Genomic DNA, 22,261 nt, shown 5'->3' with positions numbered 1-22,261 from the left:
ATAGTTCATATTGTACCTTTATACCAGGATTGCAGATCCTTGTTATTTTCATTTCATAAAATGATAAAATATTAGACTTGTTAGTTACAAGAATTAGATAGACTTTCAGAGTGTGTTACCTGCAAATACCTCATCTGTACCTCACCTCTGTTAGAAAAGAGATACTTGTGACTTCTGAAGACGAGCTGGTGTTTTCAGAAGAAAAAAATAATACTGGCTAGTCTTGTTTTATAAATTAGAATGGTGCCTATAATTATATTCTCAAGGGGCTTTTAAAAGTTAATTTTTTTTCAGTTTGTTCCTGAAATGGACAGTTTGGCAGATACTGAATGGTGATACTAACAGAAGCAGCTGCAATTAAAGTAAGTGCACTTCAAATTAAAAGAATACTTTATTTGTTTTATTCTTTTTTATGGTTTCCAGGATATAAGGAAGATGAATTTAATTGGCCTGCATATCTGAAGAAATGTAAAGCTCAGGCTGCTCCTAAATCCTTGTTTGAAAACCAAAACACAGTAAGTTTTTTTATTATTATATTTATTTCTGTGCTCACATTAGCATTTGTGTAATATGTTGATATGCGTAATCTATCTGAAAAAGCAATAGTTTTTATCAGTGTAATCAACTCCTTAAACAAAGGAAGAAGCTCCTAAATCTATTTATCATAGGATAAGTTCACATGAGCATAATCTGGTAATACTTAAATATATAGTAAATTTGCACATGTACAGTACCTGTCTCTTTACTTACTTTTTAGCAGATTTTTTTTGTATTTTATATATCTTTTTTTTTTCTACGCAACTTGGATTTATGTTAATTTAGTTACTTGATAATGTTTGTTAAAAAAAATAGAATTAAAAAAATGAACATCAGAATAGTATTTTCCTATATGGGTAGAAGGAGGTAGCCATCAAATAAACTCTGCTTTGCATGCTTTTGGTAGAGATTAATTTCAGATAAATTTGATAATTATTAAAATAATAATTGAACTCATATTTTCAAGTCAGAGTATAAATTAATGTGACCTTGTAAGACTTACATCAAAGAAGCATCATCAAAGGTTTTTCCCATATCCTTTTTTGAGTAGCTGACAACAACTCTCTCCCTTTCATTGCCCTAGTTAATTAAGTTTAAAGGATGATGATGTGGGGGATTACCAAATGGATCAGATAGAAACAAAGGAAGGTGAATTCAAATTCATTTTGAAATAAGCCAACTATTTGGTTTGGGGAAGAAGAGTTTATTTTATCTCCAAGCCAATCTGATGTAAGATGACAATACAGATATCTGTAATACATGGTCACACACTTCACTGACTTCACATAAGTCCTAATTTGACTAAGTGATTACATATTCACCTTGGTATGGCATTTGGTAAATGGTCACCAGGATTTATTTTCTCTTTTGCCCTACCAAGGTATGCAAATATTTTCGGTCCTTATCAGATGGAGATGTGTCATCATCCATCACTAAACTATTAGAGAAGGACCCAGATTGCCAATAAAACATTTTATTTCATAATAAACTAGGAAGGACAAAACTATTTTGAAAAGTCTGTGAAAGGTTACACAGTTTTAACCCTCAGTATAATTTTTTTTTAAAAGTTCAAGATTGTGGAAAGTCAGAAGAATTTGGATGTATAGTTCATTATTAATCTGCAGTTTTAGTATTCTTTTATGCTGTCTTGCTTTATGTGGTTAAAAAAACAACTTCCCACTCAACATTACTGTTAAACCTCTCTTTGATTAGACTGTGATCCCATCAGGATTTCGAGTAGGGATGAAGCTTGAAGCAGTAGACAAGAAGAACCCTGCTTTCATATGTGTGGCTACAGTGACTGACATCGTGGACAATCGCTTCCTGGTTCATTTTGACAACTGGGATGAAAGCTATGACTACTGGTATGACTGTTTTGATGATAGAAATTTGGAGATCCTACCCTTTTCCCCACTGACTGTCATGTATTGTAATTTTTGTATATAATTAGGATGCTCAGTGTTTTAATCATTTCTCTTCTAGAAAGATTTTATGTGTTATAGACCCCCTTAAAGAGATGTGAGTGTTGGTAAAAGAGTGAGGAATAAAGGCATAATAAATGTGAAAGTCAGAAAGAAAATAAACTGAAGAGCGCAGAAAGGGGTAAAAAAGGAAATGTAGGCTAGAAAGTAGGAAAATACGGTGGAAGTCATAGAAAAGTTGTTGAAAACTTTTGCTTGGTCCTCCTTGTGTTAAGACTAGAATGTGGAAAGCCAGAAACACACAAATAATGAAGTTGGTGAGACTGACTCTACCTTTTTCCTGAGTGGGCAGCGCCTCCGCGGTCTACTGATGAACCCTGTTGAATGGGCAGTATTGTTATGCCAGAAGGGTTGAGAGGGACAGGGGCTCCTTGAACATGATAGGTAGACAACAACTTAGAGTTGTTTCTGCTCAAATTCAGTTGGCTTCCTTCTTCACCTCTAGCTCCTGCACACCCCATTCAGCAACATGCAACCCCAGCAACATTACATGCAGTGATTGCAGTGGAATAGAAACTAGGTTTGAATAACTTGCCAAGGGAGTTGCTTTCCCATGAATTAATCCCATGGATTGGCTTTAAGTTACAAGAGGGCCCCCTGGTACCTCATGGGTAGGCACAGTCTCCAAAGCTCTTAATATGACATTGTGATTGGCTCAATTCACATATCTGGAAAACTTTGAGATGCTGCCAGAGTAAAGCTTTGAAAGGACAAAGTCTATAACCTCATTTAAAACTACACTGTAATTCTAAGAATACAACCAGCCAGACTGTAACTTAAAGAGAAAACACAACCCCCGTAATGAAATGAGGACAGAAATAGAACCATTTTCAAGGGCCATTTAAAATCTAGGATAAATAGGGCCATGCTTATTTCTTTGGGAAAGAGGTTGCTACTGAAATACAGTCTGCACTGCTTTCCCACCTGATCGACCTTGTCGCCTGGCTAATGAGCAGAAACCATTTATGGCAGTCAACCTGATAATCTGGTCCTTTAAAAGTCGCAGTGGTGCCACAGGATGTACTCAACAGAAAATCTTAGTGTTGCGCCACTAACACTTAAATTTATATTCGCCAAAAGCCTTCCCATCATCCTCTTCAGATTCTACCCCCCATCCACAGGTACTTTTTCTTAGGGAAAGCAGCTGCAGATACCTTCAGATTTTGGGAAAAGTGGAAAGGTTGTTTAACCCTTCTCAGCAGTTTGTCCCTTCAAATTCCTTTTTTTTGTTGTTTGTATGTTACTTGGACACAAATGGAAAAATAGCTGCCCAGAAAATAACTGCCCATTCCTAATTTGTAATTAATGTATGATTTTATTTCAGCCTTGCATTTAACTATATTCCTGGTTGTGAATATGTAGAATATGTAGTGAAGAGTCGTTTCTCCTGTACCAGCTTACTATTATTTATTTGTTTATTTAATTTATTTATATATCCTGCCTTTATTATTTTTTATAAATAACTCAAGGTGGCGAACATACCTAATACTCCTTCCTCCTCCTATTTTCCACACAACAACAACCCTGTGAGGTGAGTTAGGCTGAGAGAGAGTGACTGGCCCGAGGTCACCCAGCTGGCTTTCATGCCTAAGGCCGGACTAGAACTCACAGTTTCTAGCCCAGCACCTTAACCACCAGACCAAACTGGCTATGAATATGTGGTGAAGAGTCATTTCTCCTGTACCAGCTTACTATGCTTCTTTGCTGGCTACAAGTGAAGTGAGCTTCTACCTCCACTCCCAGTTGCAGCTGACAAAACATTCAACAAGCGTGCATTTTATTTCTAAGGTGACACCTTCCATAAGTCAGAGACAGGCAGAAAGAAAAAGAAAAACCTTTATCAAGGATTATACCTTTGGGAGACAGTCGATTACTAACAAGACCACTTCCTTTAACACAAAGCATGCATGGGTTACAATTTCTCATCTGAACACAAGATGGGGCCATAAGATGATCTGTGTATTATGAGATGGTTATCTTGTCTTATTAAACAGAAACTTGCAAAGAATAGTTAGTTAGTTAGTTAGTTAGTTGATAGTATTTATAAACTATCCCAATTTAAAAAAACCTGAACAGTAGCATGGGTAATAGAAGAAAAACGCAGGCAGAAATTCCATTGTGTTTTGTTTACTAATGCAGAATATTTTTTTTTAAAGCCAACTATTGAAACTAGCATTTTGTATATAGTCAACTATTTTTAATGTATTTATTTTTATGTTTCATTCTCTTCTTACTGATATTTAGTAGTTACAGCTACCTGGGACACAACTTTTTGTAGAACAAAGGCATCTAATGTAATACAATTTAAATATTCATTTTTCACCTCTCTGTATACTTAAGGCAATTCCCAGCATCTAAAAAGATGCTTATGAGCACAAGAAATACAGCAACAAAATTTGATAACAATAAAATAACTATAAATTAGTTTCAAGTAAAACTTATTAATATTCACTGAAATATTCAACTATGTTCAGTGATAATTTCTAAGCATCCATACAGGGCATTCTTTCTGGATTAGAAACTTTTAAGTACAGTTTTGTTTGTTAGATTATTCCAAGCCTTAAGCCAAATGTTTTTATTAGCAAATGTACCTTTCAGCTTTTCCTAAATATGTTCAGACAGTCTCCCTCTGAGAAAGCATTCCAATAGCATATGGAGTTTATTCAGTGTCCCCATTTAACAGGTACTCCATACGTGCCCCACTGGCCTTGAACTGTAATAGAAGAAAATCTTAATTGCAATTATGGTATCTTTAGGAAAGATACACAATTAAAACAATGTTTTCCCTGCAGGTGTGAAGCAGCTAGCCCGCATATTCATCCAGTTGGATGGTGTAAAGAACATAGAAAAACACTTGTAATTCCTCCAGGTCTGTATAAGATAGTGCAACTTTACATATTTATTACACTAGATTAAGATTTACAATGAGAAATTATTAGTGTGCCAAGAATTAAAAATATTGCAGTTTAAGAGTGTGTGAGTTAGATAAACATAAATAAGAATTTATTATTGGATGTTATGATTGGACAAGTTAGTTTCACATACATTTTGGATAATGTTTCAGTAAAAAGGAAAAGATTTTAATTATATGTAGAACTTAAATGAATGAAAAGTTCATATGAACAAATGATACATGAAAAAAGTAAAAAAGGCACCATGCAATCACTAATAATTAGAAATAAACTGTATAAATTGTGAATAATATTTTGTAGCTATAAAATTAGGACATGCAAATCTACTTATTGAACAGCCTTTACATATGCTATAAATATTTAACCTGTAAGTGAATTAATTGTAGCTTCTCTGGAGCAAACTCTTTAATATAGCCCACACATATCAGGGTGCAATTCATTACCATACTATGAGTCACTTGGAAAAGCGATACTTTGCAAAATGTTAACTATTAACAGGAGGCATTTTATCAACACAGAAAACTGAAATGGGCCTACTAGGATTGAAAAAAATTCTCCCATGATAGCATTTAATATGAAACTATCCTTTGTATATACAGTCTTGTCAGAAATTTTGTTCAGTTGAACTTCACTAAGAAATTGCTTGAGCCTGTGAATATCTATATTTAAAAGATACGTATGTTCATACAGGTAGTTCTCACTTTCCAATCTCAGTTGGGTCAGGCAACTCTTGTTGCTAAGCGATGGGATCGTAAAGTGAAATGTCACATCACCGTGCCAACTTATGATTTCAGTTCTGCTGTGGTTGTTAAGTGAATCACTGTGGGTTGCTAAGTGCGATGTCACATGACCGCAAGTTGTGACTTCCTACTGGCTTCCTCATTGACTTTGCTTGTGGGAAGCCAACAAGGAAGTCACAAATGGCAGTCACATGACCGCAGGACACTGCAGCCATCATAAATGCACACCAATTGTCCAACACCCAAATTGTAACTGTGGGGATGCTGCGACAACCGCAACTTCATGGACCAGTTGTATGTCTCCATTTTCAGCCCCATTGTGAATGAGCAGTCGGTTAGCAAGGACTACCTATATTAGTATATGATCCAGCAAAGCATTGAACTAAAATGTGCAGACCTCCCAGATTCTGTTGCCTAGAAGGGAAAAGTTGCAGCAGAATTTTTGGGAGACTTGCTGTTCATTATGTTTTGTAATACTGGTTTCTGTTTGACATTTTACAACTGGAGTGCATTGGATTATTTTGTCCATTCTGTCTTTACAATGAAGTCCCTCTATTGCATGCTATCCAAAGCTCTTTTTCTTACATATAGGCTAATCATATATAGAAGAAAAAGTAGAGCTATGATGCTGGAATATGTCATGTACACTTAGTGTAGAAAGTAAAAAGAGGTATAGAAAGATGAATTTGAGAGCAGCTACTCAAAATATTCTTCCTGAGGGATGGTTTCTACTGAGAAAAAGAAAATATACTCAAAAGTGTCTTATTCTGATATACTGTGCTGCAAAGGTAAACCTGTTTTTACAGAAACTGTTTGAGTAAATATAATTGCTCTCACCTCCTTACACAAATTTGCTGTCCATCTGGTTATATTAGCTCTTAGAGGGCTGATCAAAGAGCCAAAGAGGCATTTATCTCCCAAGATGAGATGTGAGACATCCAGGGACAGCTTCTGGAACTTAGACAGTTTTAGGCTACCAGATCTAGAGGGCTTTTTTGTATCTCTCTGCTGCTATCTAGTGATTGTCCTGAATTTTGCAGTCTAGATTTGGTAGCCTTAGTTATTTCCATTAAAAAAAAAACATTTGTACAGTACTGTGCAGTGGGGAATATTTATCCCTCCAGAAGTTACTGAATTGCATCTCCCAGCAACCTTCAGCATTAGCTATGTTGTCTGAATCTGCTGAGTGTTGTGGATCATCTGCTACAAGGCTGGGTGACATCATGCAGGTAACATTTATTTTATTCCTTCTTTTAACCGAATGAGGTCTGAAACACATTCAGTGCACGATATATTTAAATCTTGTATCATTATTTATCAATTAGACTATCCCCATGGCAAACATTTTTCTTGGGAAAAATATTTGGAAGAAACCAGTTCTTTACCTGCACCTGCTAGGGCTTTTAAAATGGTAAGAAACATCTTTTGTATTTTCATACTTATTCTGCTTATTATCCATCACCACTGTTGCTGCTGTGATCAATATTATATCTATCCTTATGATCTTGTTGCTTTGACTTTAGATATGCTTTTCCCATTTTTTATCTTGTGTAGAAGTCAGCAGTAGCTGGCCTTCAGGCCAAATCCAACTCCCTGACAATAGCTATTTAGTCAGACTTAAATGTCTGAAGTTTTATTCTTTTCCTTTTCATCCTTTAATGACATTTAATGAAAAGAGAGTTGAGGAATGCCCTACCTAAACATGGCTTATTTTCAGTGTGCCATTTTGCTTCCTGAACCAACACAAGAAAAAAGACGGCTTGTTAATCACTAGAAACATGGTTTATTTTGTTTTTATTTATTTACTGAGCTTATAGGGCTTTTAATTGGGATTAAAAGCGATATAAACAAGTTTTAAAAAAATGTATATTATGATTACATAAATGATAAAACTGGGAGAAATACTCAGAAGAATAAAATCAATCCTGCCGCAGGAAGGATGGTTACAGTGAACTAGCCCCCTGATAGAACAGCCAGAATTTTCACTAATTTCCTGAAAGTCATGAAGGAGGGGCTATTTTGATGCTGTGGGAATATTATTTGATGGAAAGAGGACAGCAACTGAGAAGACATGATTTCTTGGCTCCTGAAGATGGCATTCTCTGATAGAAGTGAGTTATGTGGGTGCCATGAGATGCACCCATAACTACTTGACCCACTGCATTTTGGACCAGTTGTAGCTTCCAAATGCTCTTCAGGGGCATTTCCATGTAGAGTGCACTGCAGTAGTCCAATTAAGAAGTCACTGAAATGAGTCCAGATAATCAGTTTTCTCCAGAGTTCTTGCAGCTGCAGCCCAACCACTTTTTCCACAACCTTCCCCAAAAGAGGAGGTTGGAGACAGGTCAGTAGTTATCCAGCATACCTGGGCTGAGCAACGACTTCTTGAAGAGGGGGCACACCACTGCATAGTTCAAAGAATGCGTCCTCTCTCAAGGGTACATTAACCACCATTCCATCACCTCCCTGGAGGCTTTCATCAGGACAGGGGTCCAAACTCAGATGATTGAGCTGCTGCTACAGAGAACTATGTCCATTTCCTCAGGATTTGCAGGGTCAAACTCATCCCAGATAAATCATCCCAAGGTTGATTATCTGAAGCTAAAGGTCTAATGGATGAGACCAAAGGGTGTATAAGTCAGGATGGACAGCTATCTGTTGACAATTCTCAAGCTCTGGGTTTCTTGAATCAAATCAGGAACTTGGACTAGATGGCTAACAGGCTTCCTCCAACTATATGGTTGGGTTCATATTTCATGTATGAACCATGGTTTGTCAAATTAGCTGCAATGGCCATATTCACATAGCACACTAAGCCATACCAAAATTAGTCTTAGCACTTTGCCTAGATCTGATCCAGAACCAAGGTTATCTTGAAGACAAAATGTCTGCGTTTGATAGTTGAGTTTTATTTGTTTTCAGTGTGTAATAGTATATTTTCAATTTAGTTACATTAATCAGTTTGAGTGTTAAAATAATTTTGTTGCAGTTTGGATCTGCCAAGGCGCAAAAAGTGTTTGTCTTTCTTCTCTGTCTCCAAATCTTAACCAGATATTTAAGAGTTTAAAAATGATTTAATTAAATAAGTATAAATACTATCTTTTAGACAAAGTATCAGGCATTCCTCATAATCTCTGAGAATAGTTTTAACAAAATATAAAACATAGTTTTGTTTTTTTTTAATTGGTGATGATATTATTATTGCTATGATTATATTGTTTTTTCTTTCTATAGTAAGCTACTTTGGTTAGCATTTTATAGACCATTGTGGTATAAATAATAGATACAATTTAAACTATTTTTTTTTTATGTTGTAGAAACTTTCTCATGGATTTCAGAAGAATATGAAACTTGAAGCTGTTGACAAGAGGAATCCTGGGCTTATCAGAGTAGCCACTGTGGTTGAATCAGATGATCATAGAATTAAAGTAATTTACATTCTTTTTTTCAGCTCTTGACTTTTAAACAGGAACGTCTATACTCTGATGAACAATTATAAATGATAATACCTTATTACACACAGTACTCCTCTGGTTTTTCCATTCACTTCATTGAATAAGAGGAACATAGCTTCACAAGTGCAGAAATGCCTTCATTCAAGGCAGCGGGCTAGAAACTGGGAGACTGAGAGTTCAAGTCCAGCCTTAGGCATGAAAGCCGGCTGGGTGACTTTGGGCCAGTCACTCTCTCTCAGCCCAACCCACCTCACAGGGTGGTTGTTGTGGGGAGAATAGGAGGAGGAAGGAGTACTAGGTATGTTCCCCGCCTTGAGTGATTTATAAAAATAATAAAGGCAGGATAGAAAATAAATAAAGAAATAAAGTCTGTAACAATTTAAGTTCCATAATTATACATGAAAGGGGTTTTTTTTAAATGAGGTGGGCTGATCTCAGATATATACTCACCAGTTGTAACAGAAAGTCTGTCTGGAATGTAGTGTGGTAGACTGCCCAAAGAATACCAAGGTAAGGTCTTGTTTCAGTTCTGTTTAATAGAATTTTGGTGGACTTTCAATCAAAATTGGCCTTTAACTTCACAGGTATCTGTACAGTGGGCAATCTTTTTGCAATGAAGAGTTGCACATAAAAGTAAGCAGCACATCAGGGCTTGCAAGCTATGAGTGGACATGAGGCTTTCACACATACATAGACACCCCATAAATTTGTACACTAGATCTCCTGTAAACACATATTCAAGAAAAAACACTCACTTTCCTGCTGTCTTTCTCAGTTTGCAAGGATTGTGAGGTTTGCATCCTGTGGAGATCCCATATTATGCTTCCCTCCTAATTACACTGTTAATTTGTGCTGTCAGTAGTTAAAGAAAGAATCAGCTGTTTTCAGTGTTAATCCAAATGATTGCACCAGCTATTTTTGCTGTTACACTATAGTGAAGGAAGTGACACATTAGTTTGGGAAAAGAAGTGGGAAATTAACCATGGTTTGTGATTTCAGACCTACAAAGTCAATCATCATCATATGATTTATCTCTGTCTGATAACCAGAATTTGATCTCTTGGGGTATATTTACTTAACTCAGAATTACAGTATAACATCTGCACAGAGATTAGAATAAAGAGCTTTCAGGATCTAAACGTTTGATGCTTCACTTTGGGATACTTGGAGTACAATTTGCAACAGCTTAGTTAAGAGAAGTTATACAGTTTTCAGAATTATAACTCAGGATGCATTCATTTGCAGTTTTAAATATACTATTTCATAGATTCAGTTTAGTTGTTCAGGACTTATTTAAGCAAAGACACTTGCAGCAGGCCCAAAATTCCTGAAACAAATAAAGTCAAGCAGAACACACTGGAATTCACTCTCCTGTTTTCGCAGCATGCCTTGGACTAAAGCAATAGGCTCTATCAAGCATTTGGCAGGCTTCAGAAAAAATGGACTGAGCTTTACCATTGGGAGCCAAACATCATGTGGAGATTGGATTCAGGAGCATTTGTATATTCAAGAAACTTTAAACTCCTGCATTAAAATCTTAAAGAATGAGTTGGAATATAACTGGAATTCCTATCTCAGCAAAGTAAATGTAAAGCCACCATAATTAGAGGCTGATAAGTACTTTTGTACCATTTGTCATTTACAGTTCTTCATAAAGGTAATGCATGCTATATGCCAGCAAATTTGGAAAACACAAGAATGGCCATCAGACTGGAAAAAATCAACTTATATCCCCATACCAAAAAAGGGAAACACTAAAGAATGTTCAAACTATCGAACAGTGGCACTCATTTCACATGCCAGTAAGGTAATGCTCAAGATCCTGCAAGGTAGACTTCAGCAGTTCATGGAGCGAGAATTGCCAGACGTACAAGCTGGGTTTAGAAAAGGCAGAGGAACTAGAGACCAAATTGCCAATATCCGCTGGATAATGGAAAAAGCCAGGGAGTTTCAGAAAAACATCTATTTCTGTTTTATTGACTATTCTAAAGCCTTTGACTGTGTGGACCATAACAAATTGTGGCAAGTTCTTAGTGGTATGGGGATACCAAGTCATCTTGTCTGCCTCCTGAAGAATCTGTATAACGACCAAGTAGCAACAGTAAGAACAGACCACGGAACAACAGACTGGTTTAAGATTGGGAAAGGAGTACGGCAGGGCTGTATACTCTCACCCTACCTATTCAACTTGTATGCAGAACACATCATGCGACAAGCTGGCCTTGAGGAATCCAAGGCTGGAGTTAAAATCTCTGGAAGAAACATTAACAATCTCAGATATGCAGATGATACCACTTTGATGGCTGAAAGTGAAGAGGAACTGAGGAGCCTTATGATGAAGGTGAAAGAAGAAAGTGCAAAAGCTGGTTTGCAGCTAAACCTCAAAAAAACCAAGATTATGGCAACCAGTTTGATTGATAACTGGCAAATAGAGGGAGAAAATGTAGAAGCAGTGAAAGACTTTGTATTCCTAGGTGCAAAGATTACTGCAAATGCTGACTGCAGTCAGGAAATCAGAAGACGCTTAATCCTTGGGAGAAGAGCAATGACAAATCTCGATAAAATAGTTAAGAGCAGAGACATCACACTGACAACAAAGGCCCGCATAGTTAAAGCAATGGTGTTCCCTGTAGTAACATATGGCTGCGAGAGCTGGACCATAAGGAAGGCTGAGAGAAGGAAGATCGATGCTTTTGAACTGTGGTGTTGGAGGAAAATTCTGAGAGTGCCTTGGACTGCAAGAAGATCCAACCAGTCCATCCTCCAGGAAATAAAGCCAGACTGCTCACTTGAGGGAATGATATTAAAGGCAAAACTGAAATACTTTGGCCACATCATGAGAAGACAGGACACCCTGGAGAAGATGCTGATGCTAGGGAGAGTGGAGGGCAAAAGGAAGAGGGGCCGACCAAGGGCAAGATGGATGGATGATATTCTAGAGGTGACGGACTCGTCCCTGGGGGAGCTGGGGGTGTTGACGACCGACAGGAAGCTCTGGCGTGGGCTGGTCCATGAAGTCACGAAGAGTCGGAAGCGACTAAACGAATAAACAACAACAACAACATAAAGCCTCTGATATAAATAATAAATAAATAACCTACTAATGATTTTGTTTAAGTTGTCCGAGAGACTACAAGGAAAATATACTTTGTTTTAGTCTCACCATTTTGTATCTTTGTGTTTTAGATCCACTTTGATGGCTGGGATAGTATTTATGATTATTGGATTGATGCAGATAGCCCTGACATACATCCTGCAGGCTGGTGTGGAAAAACTGGACATCCTCTTCAGCCTCCTCTTAGTAAGATAGTAAAAATGTAAAAACACAATAAATATTTGCCAGTCTGTTTTCTTCTGGGTCAACAAAATAATGTGGCATTGGTTACTGTTGTAATAATTCATGTGGAAACCAAGGGATCTCCTGGGGAACACTGATGATCAAAACATCTTATAAGTATAATTGTGGGTATTCTGATTTTCAAGAACAGAAAATGTATACATGTTTACTAACCCATGAAAAAAATGACAGATTCCTTCAAAGCCGTAGAAATAATTGTTTTATCTATATAAATACAATTTGATTGAGAAGGCAGTCAAATTGTTGCAGTATAATTCAAATATTTTATCTTAACTTGGACTGTCTTTAACATTTAAAAAGGGATTATAGGGACTCATTGTTTACATTCTAGTATGATTTGAGTAAATATGAGGCACACCTTCTATTCTTGCTAAAGTTGAAGTTGGTTTTTATGCTATTTGTCTAGGTCCACTGGAATTAGTAGAAGCTTTAGAACAAGGAGGGTGCCCTACAGCAGGCTGCAGAGGAGTCGGACACATAAAAAGAGCCAGGCATATGGGCCATCACAGGTACGTGTTATGAAGAACTGATGCTTCAGTAGCTCAGCCCCATTAGAAGGCGCCATGAATTTGATTTAATTGCTGTCCATGAGACAAGATATTGTTGCTAAGAAAAGGACAGTCGGGTATCCATTTAGTTAGATTGTTCTGGAGATCATTCTGAAACAACATACAGTATGTTGTTGGTTAATTTTATTGGCATAATTCAGGATTACCATTCAATTGCATTACCTCATGGTAGCCAGAATATAGCACCTGATCAAGAGAACACTCGCAATTGAGCAATGAAGTTTCAGCTTTTCATATATGGTGTTCTCTAGGACGAGATTTCTCCTTAGCATTCAGTTAGGTATATTTGCCTGTGGAATATGGCCATTATTTTGTGCGGAACTGTTAGTCTGATTCCTTGATGAAAATCAAGAACTCATTCTGTATTGTCATTAAAGCTTAAATAGATTTTTTTTCATAATTTTGCTCCAAGTTATAAACAAAATAATTGAGGTCCATATGCTATTATAACTCAGAGTCCAACCAAATGTTTCAGCTGTATCAAAATTGATCAGCAAATTTTATGCATTTGTCATTTGGCAAAACCACAATTCAAGTATTTATCCAGCTTCAATATTTTACAATGAATGTGGAAACTAATACTCTATCTTTTCTTTAGCCTTCAGTTTTTCAGGCCCTCTTGCCTACATTCATCCTATCCATATGGGATATCAGGAAGAATATCTTTCTTTTGATTCTATCTACATTTGCTTTTCCTTCCCCTTGAACTGGACTGGACTAGAACATAGAGTTTACCTTTTGCCTTAAATAGATTTTTTTAATACTTGTATTGTGAATGCCAGATGGCCAATAACAAACAAAAAATACATCCAATGACCAGGCATTATATCGATACTAACTAACCCATTTGGCTAAATCAGTAGTTTTGAGAAATTAGGCTTACTGGGTGTCATTTTCATCTCTTGATAAATTGTAGGCGTAAATGCTTTCCTTGAGCTGGAGTGGAAAATAGCATGTGCAGAGAGAGTCAATAAATACATACTGCATTTATTATTGTATTTTGTATATCGGTTCTGGGAAACATGAGCAGAAGGGTGCTATTATCTTATGGGCTTCCTGTCAGCAACTGGATGGCCACTATGAATAATAATGAGGAACTAAACTATTAAAAAGCATGCTTTTGTTTAAATAACAACAAAAATAGTTGTAATAACTTGCATTTGCTGCCACTGTGGTTTGTAATTTAATGTGGGTACAAATTTGCTATACAAAAAGCATGGAAATATAATAATGTAAGTACTATTCAGGGAACAAACGTAATATTGATATCTCCCCCTGAGCAAATCCATGTTGTCCCTGAACTCTCAAATTGCAATTCCATTTGAATTAATAGAGGCTGTGCAAAATGGGTACAGTTATTCCCATCAGGCTCCAGTCCATTGATTCTTTTATCTCTGTTGAAACTCTACTTAAATATGCTTTTGGATATGTTCATGACAAGGTGCATTTATGTTGTCAAGTAAATGTCTGAAAGCAGGTTGATCAGTCATTTTCTGATAGCACAATGCTTAAATTGGATGAAAACGTGCAGTGATTAATTATGACGGTTAAAATGAACATCTTTTTAAATGCAAATGTTAAAAAGGACCTCAGGGTTCTACAGTGGTAAAAAAAAAGTTCAGGTTTGCATACAAATGAATTACTCAATATCTTGTGTTTCTTTATGAGAAACTCCGTATTACATGCTATATGGAGTAGAGTAGACTTTCCAACTGTTTTGTAACTCACACATCCAAGTTATTAAAACACATACACTTGTGGTAGTTCAGTCTGCTAGTCTTCTAAACCTTATGTATGTTCACAAATACAAAATGACAAAAGAATTAAATGTAATCCATTGGCTGGGCTCACCCGCAGTAAACAATAGCATACACAAGAGCTAAAATGCAAGATGGAATATTATAAAATTTAAAACATCTGGGAGAATAAAAAGGGCCATATCATAGTTGCCAAGTGAGCCCTTCTTGGGAGGACATTCCACATCCTTCTTGCTGCCACTTTCCTCACCTTCTTTGGTGGGGGCATTTGGAGAAAAGGACATTCACTGAACATTGCTTGAGGCTTCAACAAGACATAGAGGCAGATAGGCTTTAGTTGTATAACTTATTATTTAGCTTAGTTGGAATGGCACTGCAGTTATGCAAGTTTGGGAGCTAGGATTGAAAGCAACTGCATATCAGACAGTAATGGGGGTGGAGCAAAGGTGATGAACTTGACTGATACTAGGAAGAGTCGCTGCATTGTTTTATTGGCACACGCTGAGCAAAAAAGGTAGAACCAGAATCTTATCAGGATGGACCTGGCCAAACAGTGATTATGAAAAATTTCGATGGAGTCAAGGGTGTCAGGATAATGGAAAGTGTACCTTAAGTGCCTTGACCAATCACAAATGAAGATGGCAGGGACCAACATCAATGAACTGCTGAACCTAGGTTTGTTTTTTTCTCACTGCTTTATCTGTTTCTGTGTTCTTTAGGTTTCTGGTTAGATCAACTACCTGACTAAAGCCTATAGCAATTAGGAAAAATCTTTGTATTTTGAAATAAAAGAACAATAGAAGAGAGTATCTGTAGCTCAGGGTTGAACTGGGGAGTCCTTGGTGTTCTCTGAGCTTGGTTGTTTGCTTGCAGACGTTTCATTACCTGACTAGGTAACACCATCAGTGCGAATGAGTGTGGGGTTTGCTCCCTGTTTATATTCAGTAGCTTTCCCTGCCAGTTTGGGTGGGGGTGTGGTTTTCTTCTTGGTAGTTCCTTGATTAGGGTATGGTTTTCTGCCTGATCGTTTGTCTGGTGTTGATCCCTGCTTGCCTGGGTGTTGGCTGCTGGAGGAGGTACAGTATGTTCTGGTCTTTTTTGTTTCCTCCTTAGCTTTTTGTTGTCTCTTTTGAATGGTGTGTAAATACGGTTTATTTCTATGTGTCTATTGATGGCTGACTTGTCTGAGTGCCCAGCTTCCAGGAATTCCTTAGCATTTTTGGATTTGGCTTGATCTAGGATGTTTAGTTTCCATGTTGAAACTACGGTTGAGTCTGTCCATGTGTTGTGAGATTAAGGAGTTTTCATTGTGTTTCTCACTACCAGTTGGTGTTCATGGATGCGCTCTGCTAGTCTTCTGCAGTCTTCTAAAAGAACAATTTCTGTGAAAAAGAATTACTTAGGATTTTTGCCTGGCTGGTAGAGCTTACTTGCTTGGTTTGCTATTGTCATAAAAGCATTGATTGTGTTTCAGATTTTGGGGTTTCCCTCTATAGATCACCAAAACCATAAAAAGAACGCACTGTAGGAAGGAGCCGTTCTGCCAGCCAGCAGCAGGTAATTAAAGGAGTAAGCAAGAGTGTTTTCAGAGATAAGGCTGTCACTAGTCTACGTATTGTAAGCCCAGAGAAGAGGGAAAACCCCAGCTTCCACCTGAAACATGAAGCACATGGAACTCCTGTACTTCTGGGGAGAAGTATAATTCCCAGAGGATCTCAGTGCTTTGAATATAATTCATTTCTGGCCAGTAGGTGTCTTTAGTTGGCATGTTCATCCTAGGCTATTGGTGTAAAAGATATTCAAAGAGGTGGTCAACTGACAATTCACACAGGCAAATGTTCAGTTCAGTCTTTTACTTAGAGGGCACCATGAAGAAAGTTGGGCTAAGAGGATTTCCTTTTAGCAGATAACATCATGGAAAAGTATTCCAGAGTCAGGCTGCCACCACAGAGAAGGTCGCCTTTTTTGGAATTCAGATGCAAAACTTGCAGCCCTACAGCCACATATGGCTCTTCAGATCTTGAATGGAGCACCCACAGCCCCTGTGAGCATTTCTCCCAAATTATACCAGTTTTTAATTTTCTCATTGTCCCTTCCAACTTCTTTGTTATGGCCCTATCCCTGTATTATGCTTTATGGGAATCCCAGCAGTAACGTAGCGGTGTGTGAATAACTATTGCAAGACTTCATCTGGGTGGGCTTGTAGGTATTCTATCAGTCTGAGCAGAATCAAAAGTCTGTGCATCAAGTGGCAAGAATCTTTCAAAATGCAAATTTAACCCTTTAGAACAAAACAATCCCATCCAAAATAGACAAACAATGGACAAAGCACCATAATCAATATCTCCAAAATAGCACTGGATTATTTTCTTTTTCTTTTCTTTTTGTCCTCCACCCATCTGGTTGTAATCAACATATTGGTGATCTCTTAACATAATCACTAGAAAACATCTCTCAATGATTTCATGTAGAAATTTCATGTAGAAATTTCACTTGGTTTTGAGAAATTAAATCTAGGTTTGAATGGGGCTGGATAGATCAGGAACAGGTGTGGGAGAAATGCTGATACACAAGATTCTAATACAGTTGTAAGAGTTTCTTTTCCTCACACTTGCTCCTATTGCGCTGCTTTCATTTGGAAGGATTAATCACTGTCATCTAACCCCCTATTTTTCTAGTGGAAGTTAGTTTTGCTTAGTGCTCTTAGAAATGAGAGCAAAGAGTTAATACAGAAATTCAATGTTTCTTTTGCTTTGTGTGGCAGTGAAACTAGGACATAACACTGAGGGCTCTATTGTGCTATTAAGCATGCTTAGGATCTGTGTAGTACTTACTTAAATTTAAATCCTAAAAGCCTGAAAAATCCCTTCTTAGCAAAGTTGCTGTCAAGTGAATTGTATAATTTCTTATTCTTCACAAACATCCAGTTTTCATGTTTTACTTGAAGGGGATATCCAATCCCATTGTGTTCAAAGGCTATGTCTCAATGTATGGAGTAAATCAATTAACATTCACTGATTAATGGTAGGCTTGTTATATTGAGACTTGGAGCCTGTCTTTACTCACTGTTTTAAAAAACTGTTGGCTTCAAAGGATAGGCTGAGTGGAAAAGACTCATGGTGGTTGATGGCTAGCAGTCAATTTTGCTAATAGCCAGGGATTAAGATAAGCAAAGCCAGTAATAGAGGGAACTAATTAATTCTAGTTTTCTTTCCATCCTCTGTCACTGCAAAATCAAGAACTTTCCTGTCCCTATACAATCAAATCTGAAGGCCTTTATTTCAAATGTTGTTTCCATCCACAGGGCTGCAGATGTGTATACACTAATGTGAACATAATTCTCTTTTGTTCACAGTGAGGCTTTTATCGGAATACAATAGAAAGGATTGAAAAAACATATTAATGGAGTGGGGAAAATCCCAGGCTAAACATCATGGTCCGTGGAGGTAGAAAATATACTGCCCATGCATGGCGGGGTCAGCAGGGAAGTATATAAGAAAGAAACAGTAGAATTAATGATCCTGGGAGCAGTTATGCTGGTTGGCTAATTGAAGCCTATCAAAAAACACACATTACATTTCAGCAGTTGGTCTCAGGGTATGTATATTCAACACTGCATTCATGTTTGTTGATATAGTCACATGTGAATCCCACACAACTGCACACGTGCACAGGATTGAGTTGTTGTATTCATTTTTTGTGATTTTGGTTTTATACCTCATAAAGAAAGACAGTTCAGCTGAACAAAGGCAGTTCCCAAAGTACTGAATCCAGTCTTCATCCCTTCCAGGCTTGTTGTGATGATTTTCCTTGGCATGAACTTTCTGAGGCCTTAGGCTCATAGGCCTGCTGACTTAGGAGTCTAGGAATTTAACATCAGGTTTTCTGCATGCAACAATTTTTCTACCAGTGACTTCATTCCTATTATTGAACTGAAATAAATAGGCACACCTCTTTTGAGCATAAAAAGATCAGGATGAAAAGGATCATGATGAACAGCGTTACAAGCAATATATAATAAAAACGGGGGGTGGGTGGGCAGAAGGAAATTACATGAACATGAAAATCAACTTGAAAATATTTTAATTGTCCTTTATTTTATTATTTTATTTTATTTTATTTTATTAAGTATACTAATTCAAACAGTGACCAAGAATACAAATGAGTGTAGATTTATCCTTTCATTGTTGTAAAATAATACTTGGCTTAGGCCTACAAAACAATGCACCTGCATTCTGTCCATCCACTGACCAGTAAGAAAGTGACAAAATATATTGACCCTTTGTGACTGATGAAACTCAGTAAAATGATAGATGAGTCTTATTTGAAAAGTATATATAAGGATGGAGTGATCCAAATTATTGAATAAAAATGGTATGAATAAAAATAGATTAATATGAGAAAGAGCTTCTTTGAATGCACTGCTTCTTTAGCTTAAACCCCAAAAAGCCTGGTGTCATGGACTGCTCAACAAAATAAGTAAACAGTAAACAAACCAGACTGTTTTTGTTCCCATTGCAGCTAACATTTCAAAATGATTATGCCATACTCTTTGGTTAGGACTCTGAAGAGGTTTGTGATATTAAAAACAATTCTGTCACAATGAGTGATAAATGTGGGATGGTATGTGGAAAAGTATCAATGGCTTTGGAAAACAAGAAACAGCATATAAAATGTTAAGGGTTATTTTCCTTTTCTTCTCTTACATGAAGAAAGGCCTTCTTGGGGGAGAAAGAATTAACATAACATATTTCACCTCAGGTGCTTCAGCTTATTGACAAAAAAAAGCATTTTTAAATAAGTTTATTGAAGTTTTTAATAGTAAAACCCAATACAAACTAAGCTAGAAGAAAAAAGAAAAATAAAAGTAAAGTTCAGAAGGTGCAGAAAAAAGAAAAAGGAAAGGAAAGGAAAAGAAAAGAAAAGAAAAAGAGAAAAAAGTAGAAAAGAAAAGAAAAAAGGCAACAAAGACAATGATAAAGAAGTGGCTTCCAACCTTCAACACACTGAGCATAAGCTAATATAACAATTTTTCATCCTCTTTTAAAGTTACAAATAAAAATACTCTTAAATAAAAATACTCTTCTCCCCATAGCCTAACTATTATCTACTGTATATGCAATCCAGAAATTGTCATCTTTTCAGTCCTGGTTCAGCAAAAAGTCCATTATGAGTTTCCAGAAGTATCAAACAGATAGTTTATCCGTGATCAAATAGTCCAACTTTATATTTCTTCTTTTTGCTCTTCACAATCTTAACCTTTAAATCATTCCAATGGCATCACAGGATTTGATCTTTCATCAACCTTTGGCATTCAAGAGGAGTCTTCAAAGCTTTCACCAGCCTACTTCGTAAATCTCATAAAGGGGCACTGTCCAGGATTTCTTATCACAGCTGTTCCACATCCAGATCCTTTTCTTGATTTGTCTTTTGTATTCCCATTTTGGTGATCTCAATTTTGTTGTTTTCCATGCCTTCAAACTCTATAATGTCTATATCAGGTAAAGGTTTTTAATTTTTTTTCTCATCTTCTAAAAATTTATCCATTGAAATCTGTATCCTTTCTGAAATTTGTCTGACTGAAGACGTCTCCGTGAACAAGCGGAGATGACGACCGCTGTGTAGAATGAAAGACCAGCGAATAGACCAGTCCTTCGAAGCTCTCTGGAGCAGGAGAGAATGGGAGATCGCCCACAAATGCTCTGAATGGCAGCTCCTCGCGAGGAGACAATAAACAGTCTCCCATGGGGTTGAGTGCTGCTCTCAGCAGTGGCAGAGCCTTCAATAAGAACACTAAGACAGAGGAACTCACTTTCTAATCACATTCAGAAATGTTTAATTTGACCATTTCATGGATATTAGAGACCTTCAAAACAGCAAGTTTAATTTGACACCTGGTGGGTTTTACCTTCTTGTTTGGATTTAAGAAATATTAAACAGACTTAAGAATTTAAAATAATATACAATTGGTAAAAAGAAAAAGAAAAAAGGATTTTGATTTAAGAAACTTTTAAACAGATTGGGGGACCCAAGAGATTTGGAACATTGGTTATTTTTGCTGTAAGATTTGAAAAACAAGTATATAATCAAATAATATACTCATGGGAAATGACTGAAACGGCACTAAACCCATATTAGGAGCTAAGGCTTGATGAAGGTTACAGGTGGACACTAGAGAGAACTAAACAACCAGGCAGGAAAGAGTTTAAATGGCTAAGCCGTCTATCATCTTTTCTTATCTTAAAGAGTTTTTTGATAATTGGACTGAGATATTAATAACAAAACGAAAGCATCTTTTTAATATATTTTCTGTTTAGTCTAGCAGGAAGAGTGCAAGAGTATTTTGTGTGTTCCACTGAAAGCACTATATCTGTGTGTTCCTCAAACTTTGAGGAAGTGATGTTAGACAGTTTGTGTGGCACTTAAGAGGTGTGTGAAATACAATGCCAGCGTCAGCCCCTAAGCATGCCCATTTTATAATTTCCTGACTTCAGAAAAAAATATTGAAGGGGGGCAAGTAAGTGAGAATAAGATCTTTGGATGATATCTTATGGTATCTTTGGTATCTTTGCTGACTTCATAAAGTGGGTTACCTTTTCAAAAGTTAGGGAAAAATAAAGCCGGGTGTTTTTATCTGAACAAACTAAATTGAAGAACAGAGGTACTGGAGACTAGCCACTTTCATGGAACAGTGGGTTGGAACCAAGATTTTCAAACTGTCTTTTGGGGAACCCTCAGATTCCTCAAGTAGTTGATGGGGTTCCATGAAAGACTAAAGAAAGTTCATTTGAACACAGGCAGTGTTCTATTACTAGAGCTTTGCCTCTTGATCAAAGATTACGTGTTTTTTTTTTAATGAAAAGCTCCACAGCCTGAAAGTTTGAAAAACCCCGGGATAGACTGTGAGCCTTACTTTTCTTTCCTCTTCTGGAACCTTATAAAATGCAAGCATTCTGCTTCATATATTGTATTTTTCTTGCCAGATGGTACAGCAGGGCAAGAATATTTAGTTAAAATAATGTGCTGCTATATAGTCTCAAAAGTATTGATGCTCTAGCAAAGAAGAAAGGAAAAAAGTGGGAGAGGAAAATCAACCAATTAACATTGATACACTTCAACATACTTGGCAGAATGGGATACTGCAAATAGGAGCACAAGGCATTCATGCTTCTGTCTGCTAATGAATTCCAACAAATTGCAGAGAAGTTGGAATCAATATGATGTTTGTTTCAACTAGGAAGTGTTTTCAGTGTCTAATCTTTTGGTTTTTCCTTCTCTGTCTCTAATTTTCAGTGTGGTCAACTGCCCATATTCCGAAATAAACCTGAACAAAGAGCATACCCTTTCAGACCGTTTAAGTGGAGAGACGCCTCAGAATAATCCACCGATGCATTGGAATCGAAAGTCTGAAATAAATGAAAGATCAGCCTCTCCTATAATCAAGTAATCACA

General features: G+C 36.9%; 1 protein-coding gene across 4 annotated transcripts in view; it reads left to right on the top strand.

Annotated features, from left to right (window-relative positions):
* Window positions 1–22,261, top strand: part of L3MBTL3 (L3MBTL histone methyl-lysine binding protein 3) — an 84,821-nt gene that overhangs the window by 39,169 nt on the left and 23,391 nt on the right. For all 4 annotated transcript variants that reach the window (XM_063310120.1, XM_063310132.1, XM_063310140.1 and 1 more), the window contains exons 10-17: window positions 424–515; window positions 1,750–1,901; window positions 4,811–4,887; window positions 6,996–7,081; window positions 8,988–9,098; window positions 12,312–12,426; window positions 12,890–12,992; window positions 22,103–22,252. In XM_063310120.1, coding sequence (XP_063166190.1) covers window positions 424–515; window positions 1,750–1,901; window positions 4,811–4,887; window positions 6,996–7,081; window positions 8,988–9,098; window positions 12,312–12,426; window positions 12,890–12,992; window positions 22,103–22,252 — 886 coding nt within the window. The remainder of the gene's footprint in view (window positions 1–423; window positions 516–1,749; window positions 1,902–4,810; window positions 4,888–6,995; window positions 7,082–8,987; window positions 9,099–12,311; window positions 12,427–12,889; window positions 12,993–22,102; window positions 22,253–22,261) is intronic.

This window comes from Candoia aspera, chromosome 1 (genome assembly GCF_035149785.1).
Source record: "Candoia aspera isolate rCanAsp1 chromosome 1, rCanAsp1.hap2, whole genome shotgun sequence".
Lineage (NCBI taxonomy): Eukaryota > Metazoa > Chordata > Lepidosauria > Squamata > Boidae > Candoia > Candoia aspera.
The sequence above is the reverse complement of the archived record's forward strand: the minus strand, read 5'-3'. Positions and strand labels throughout refer to the sequence as shown.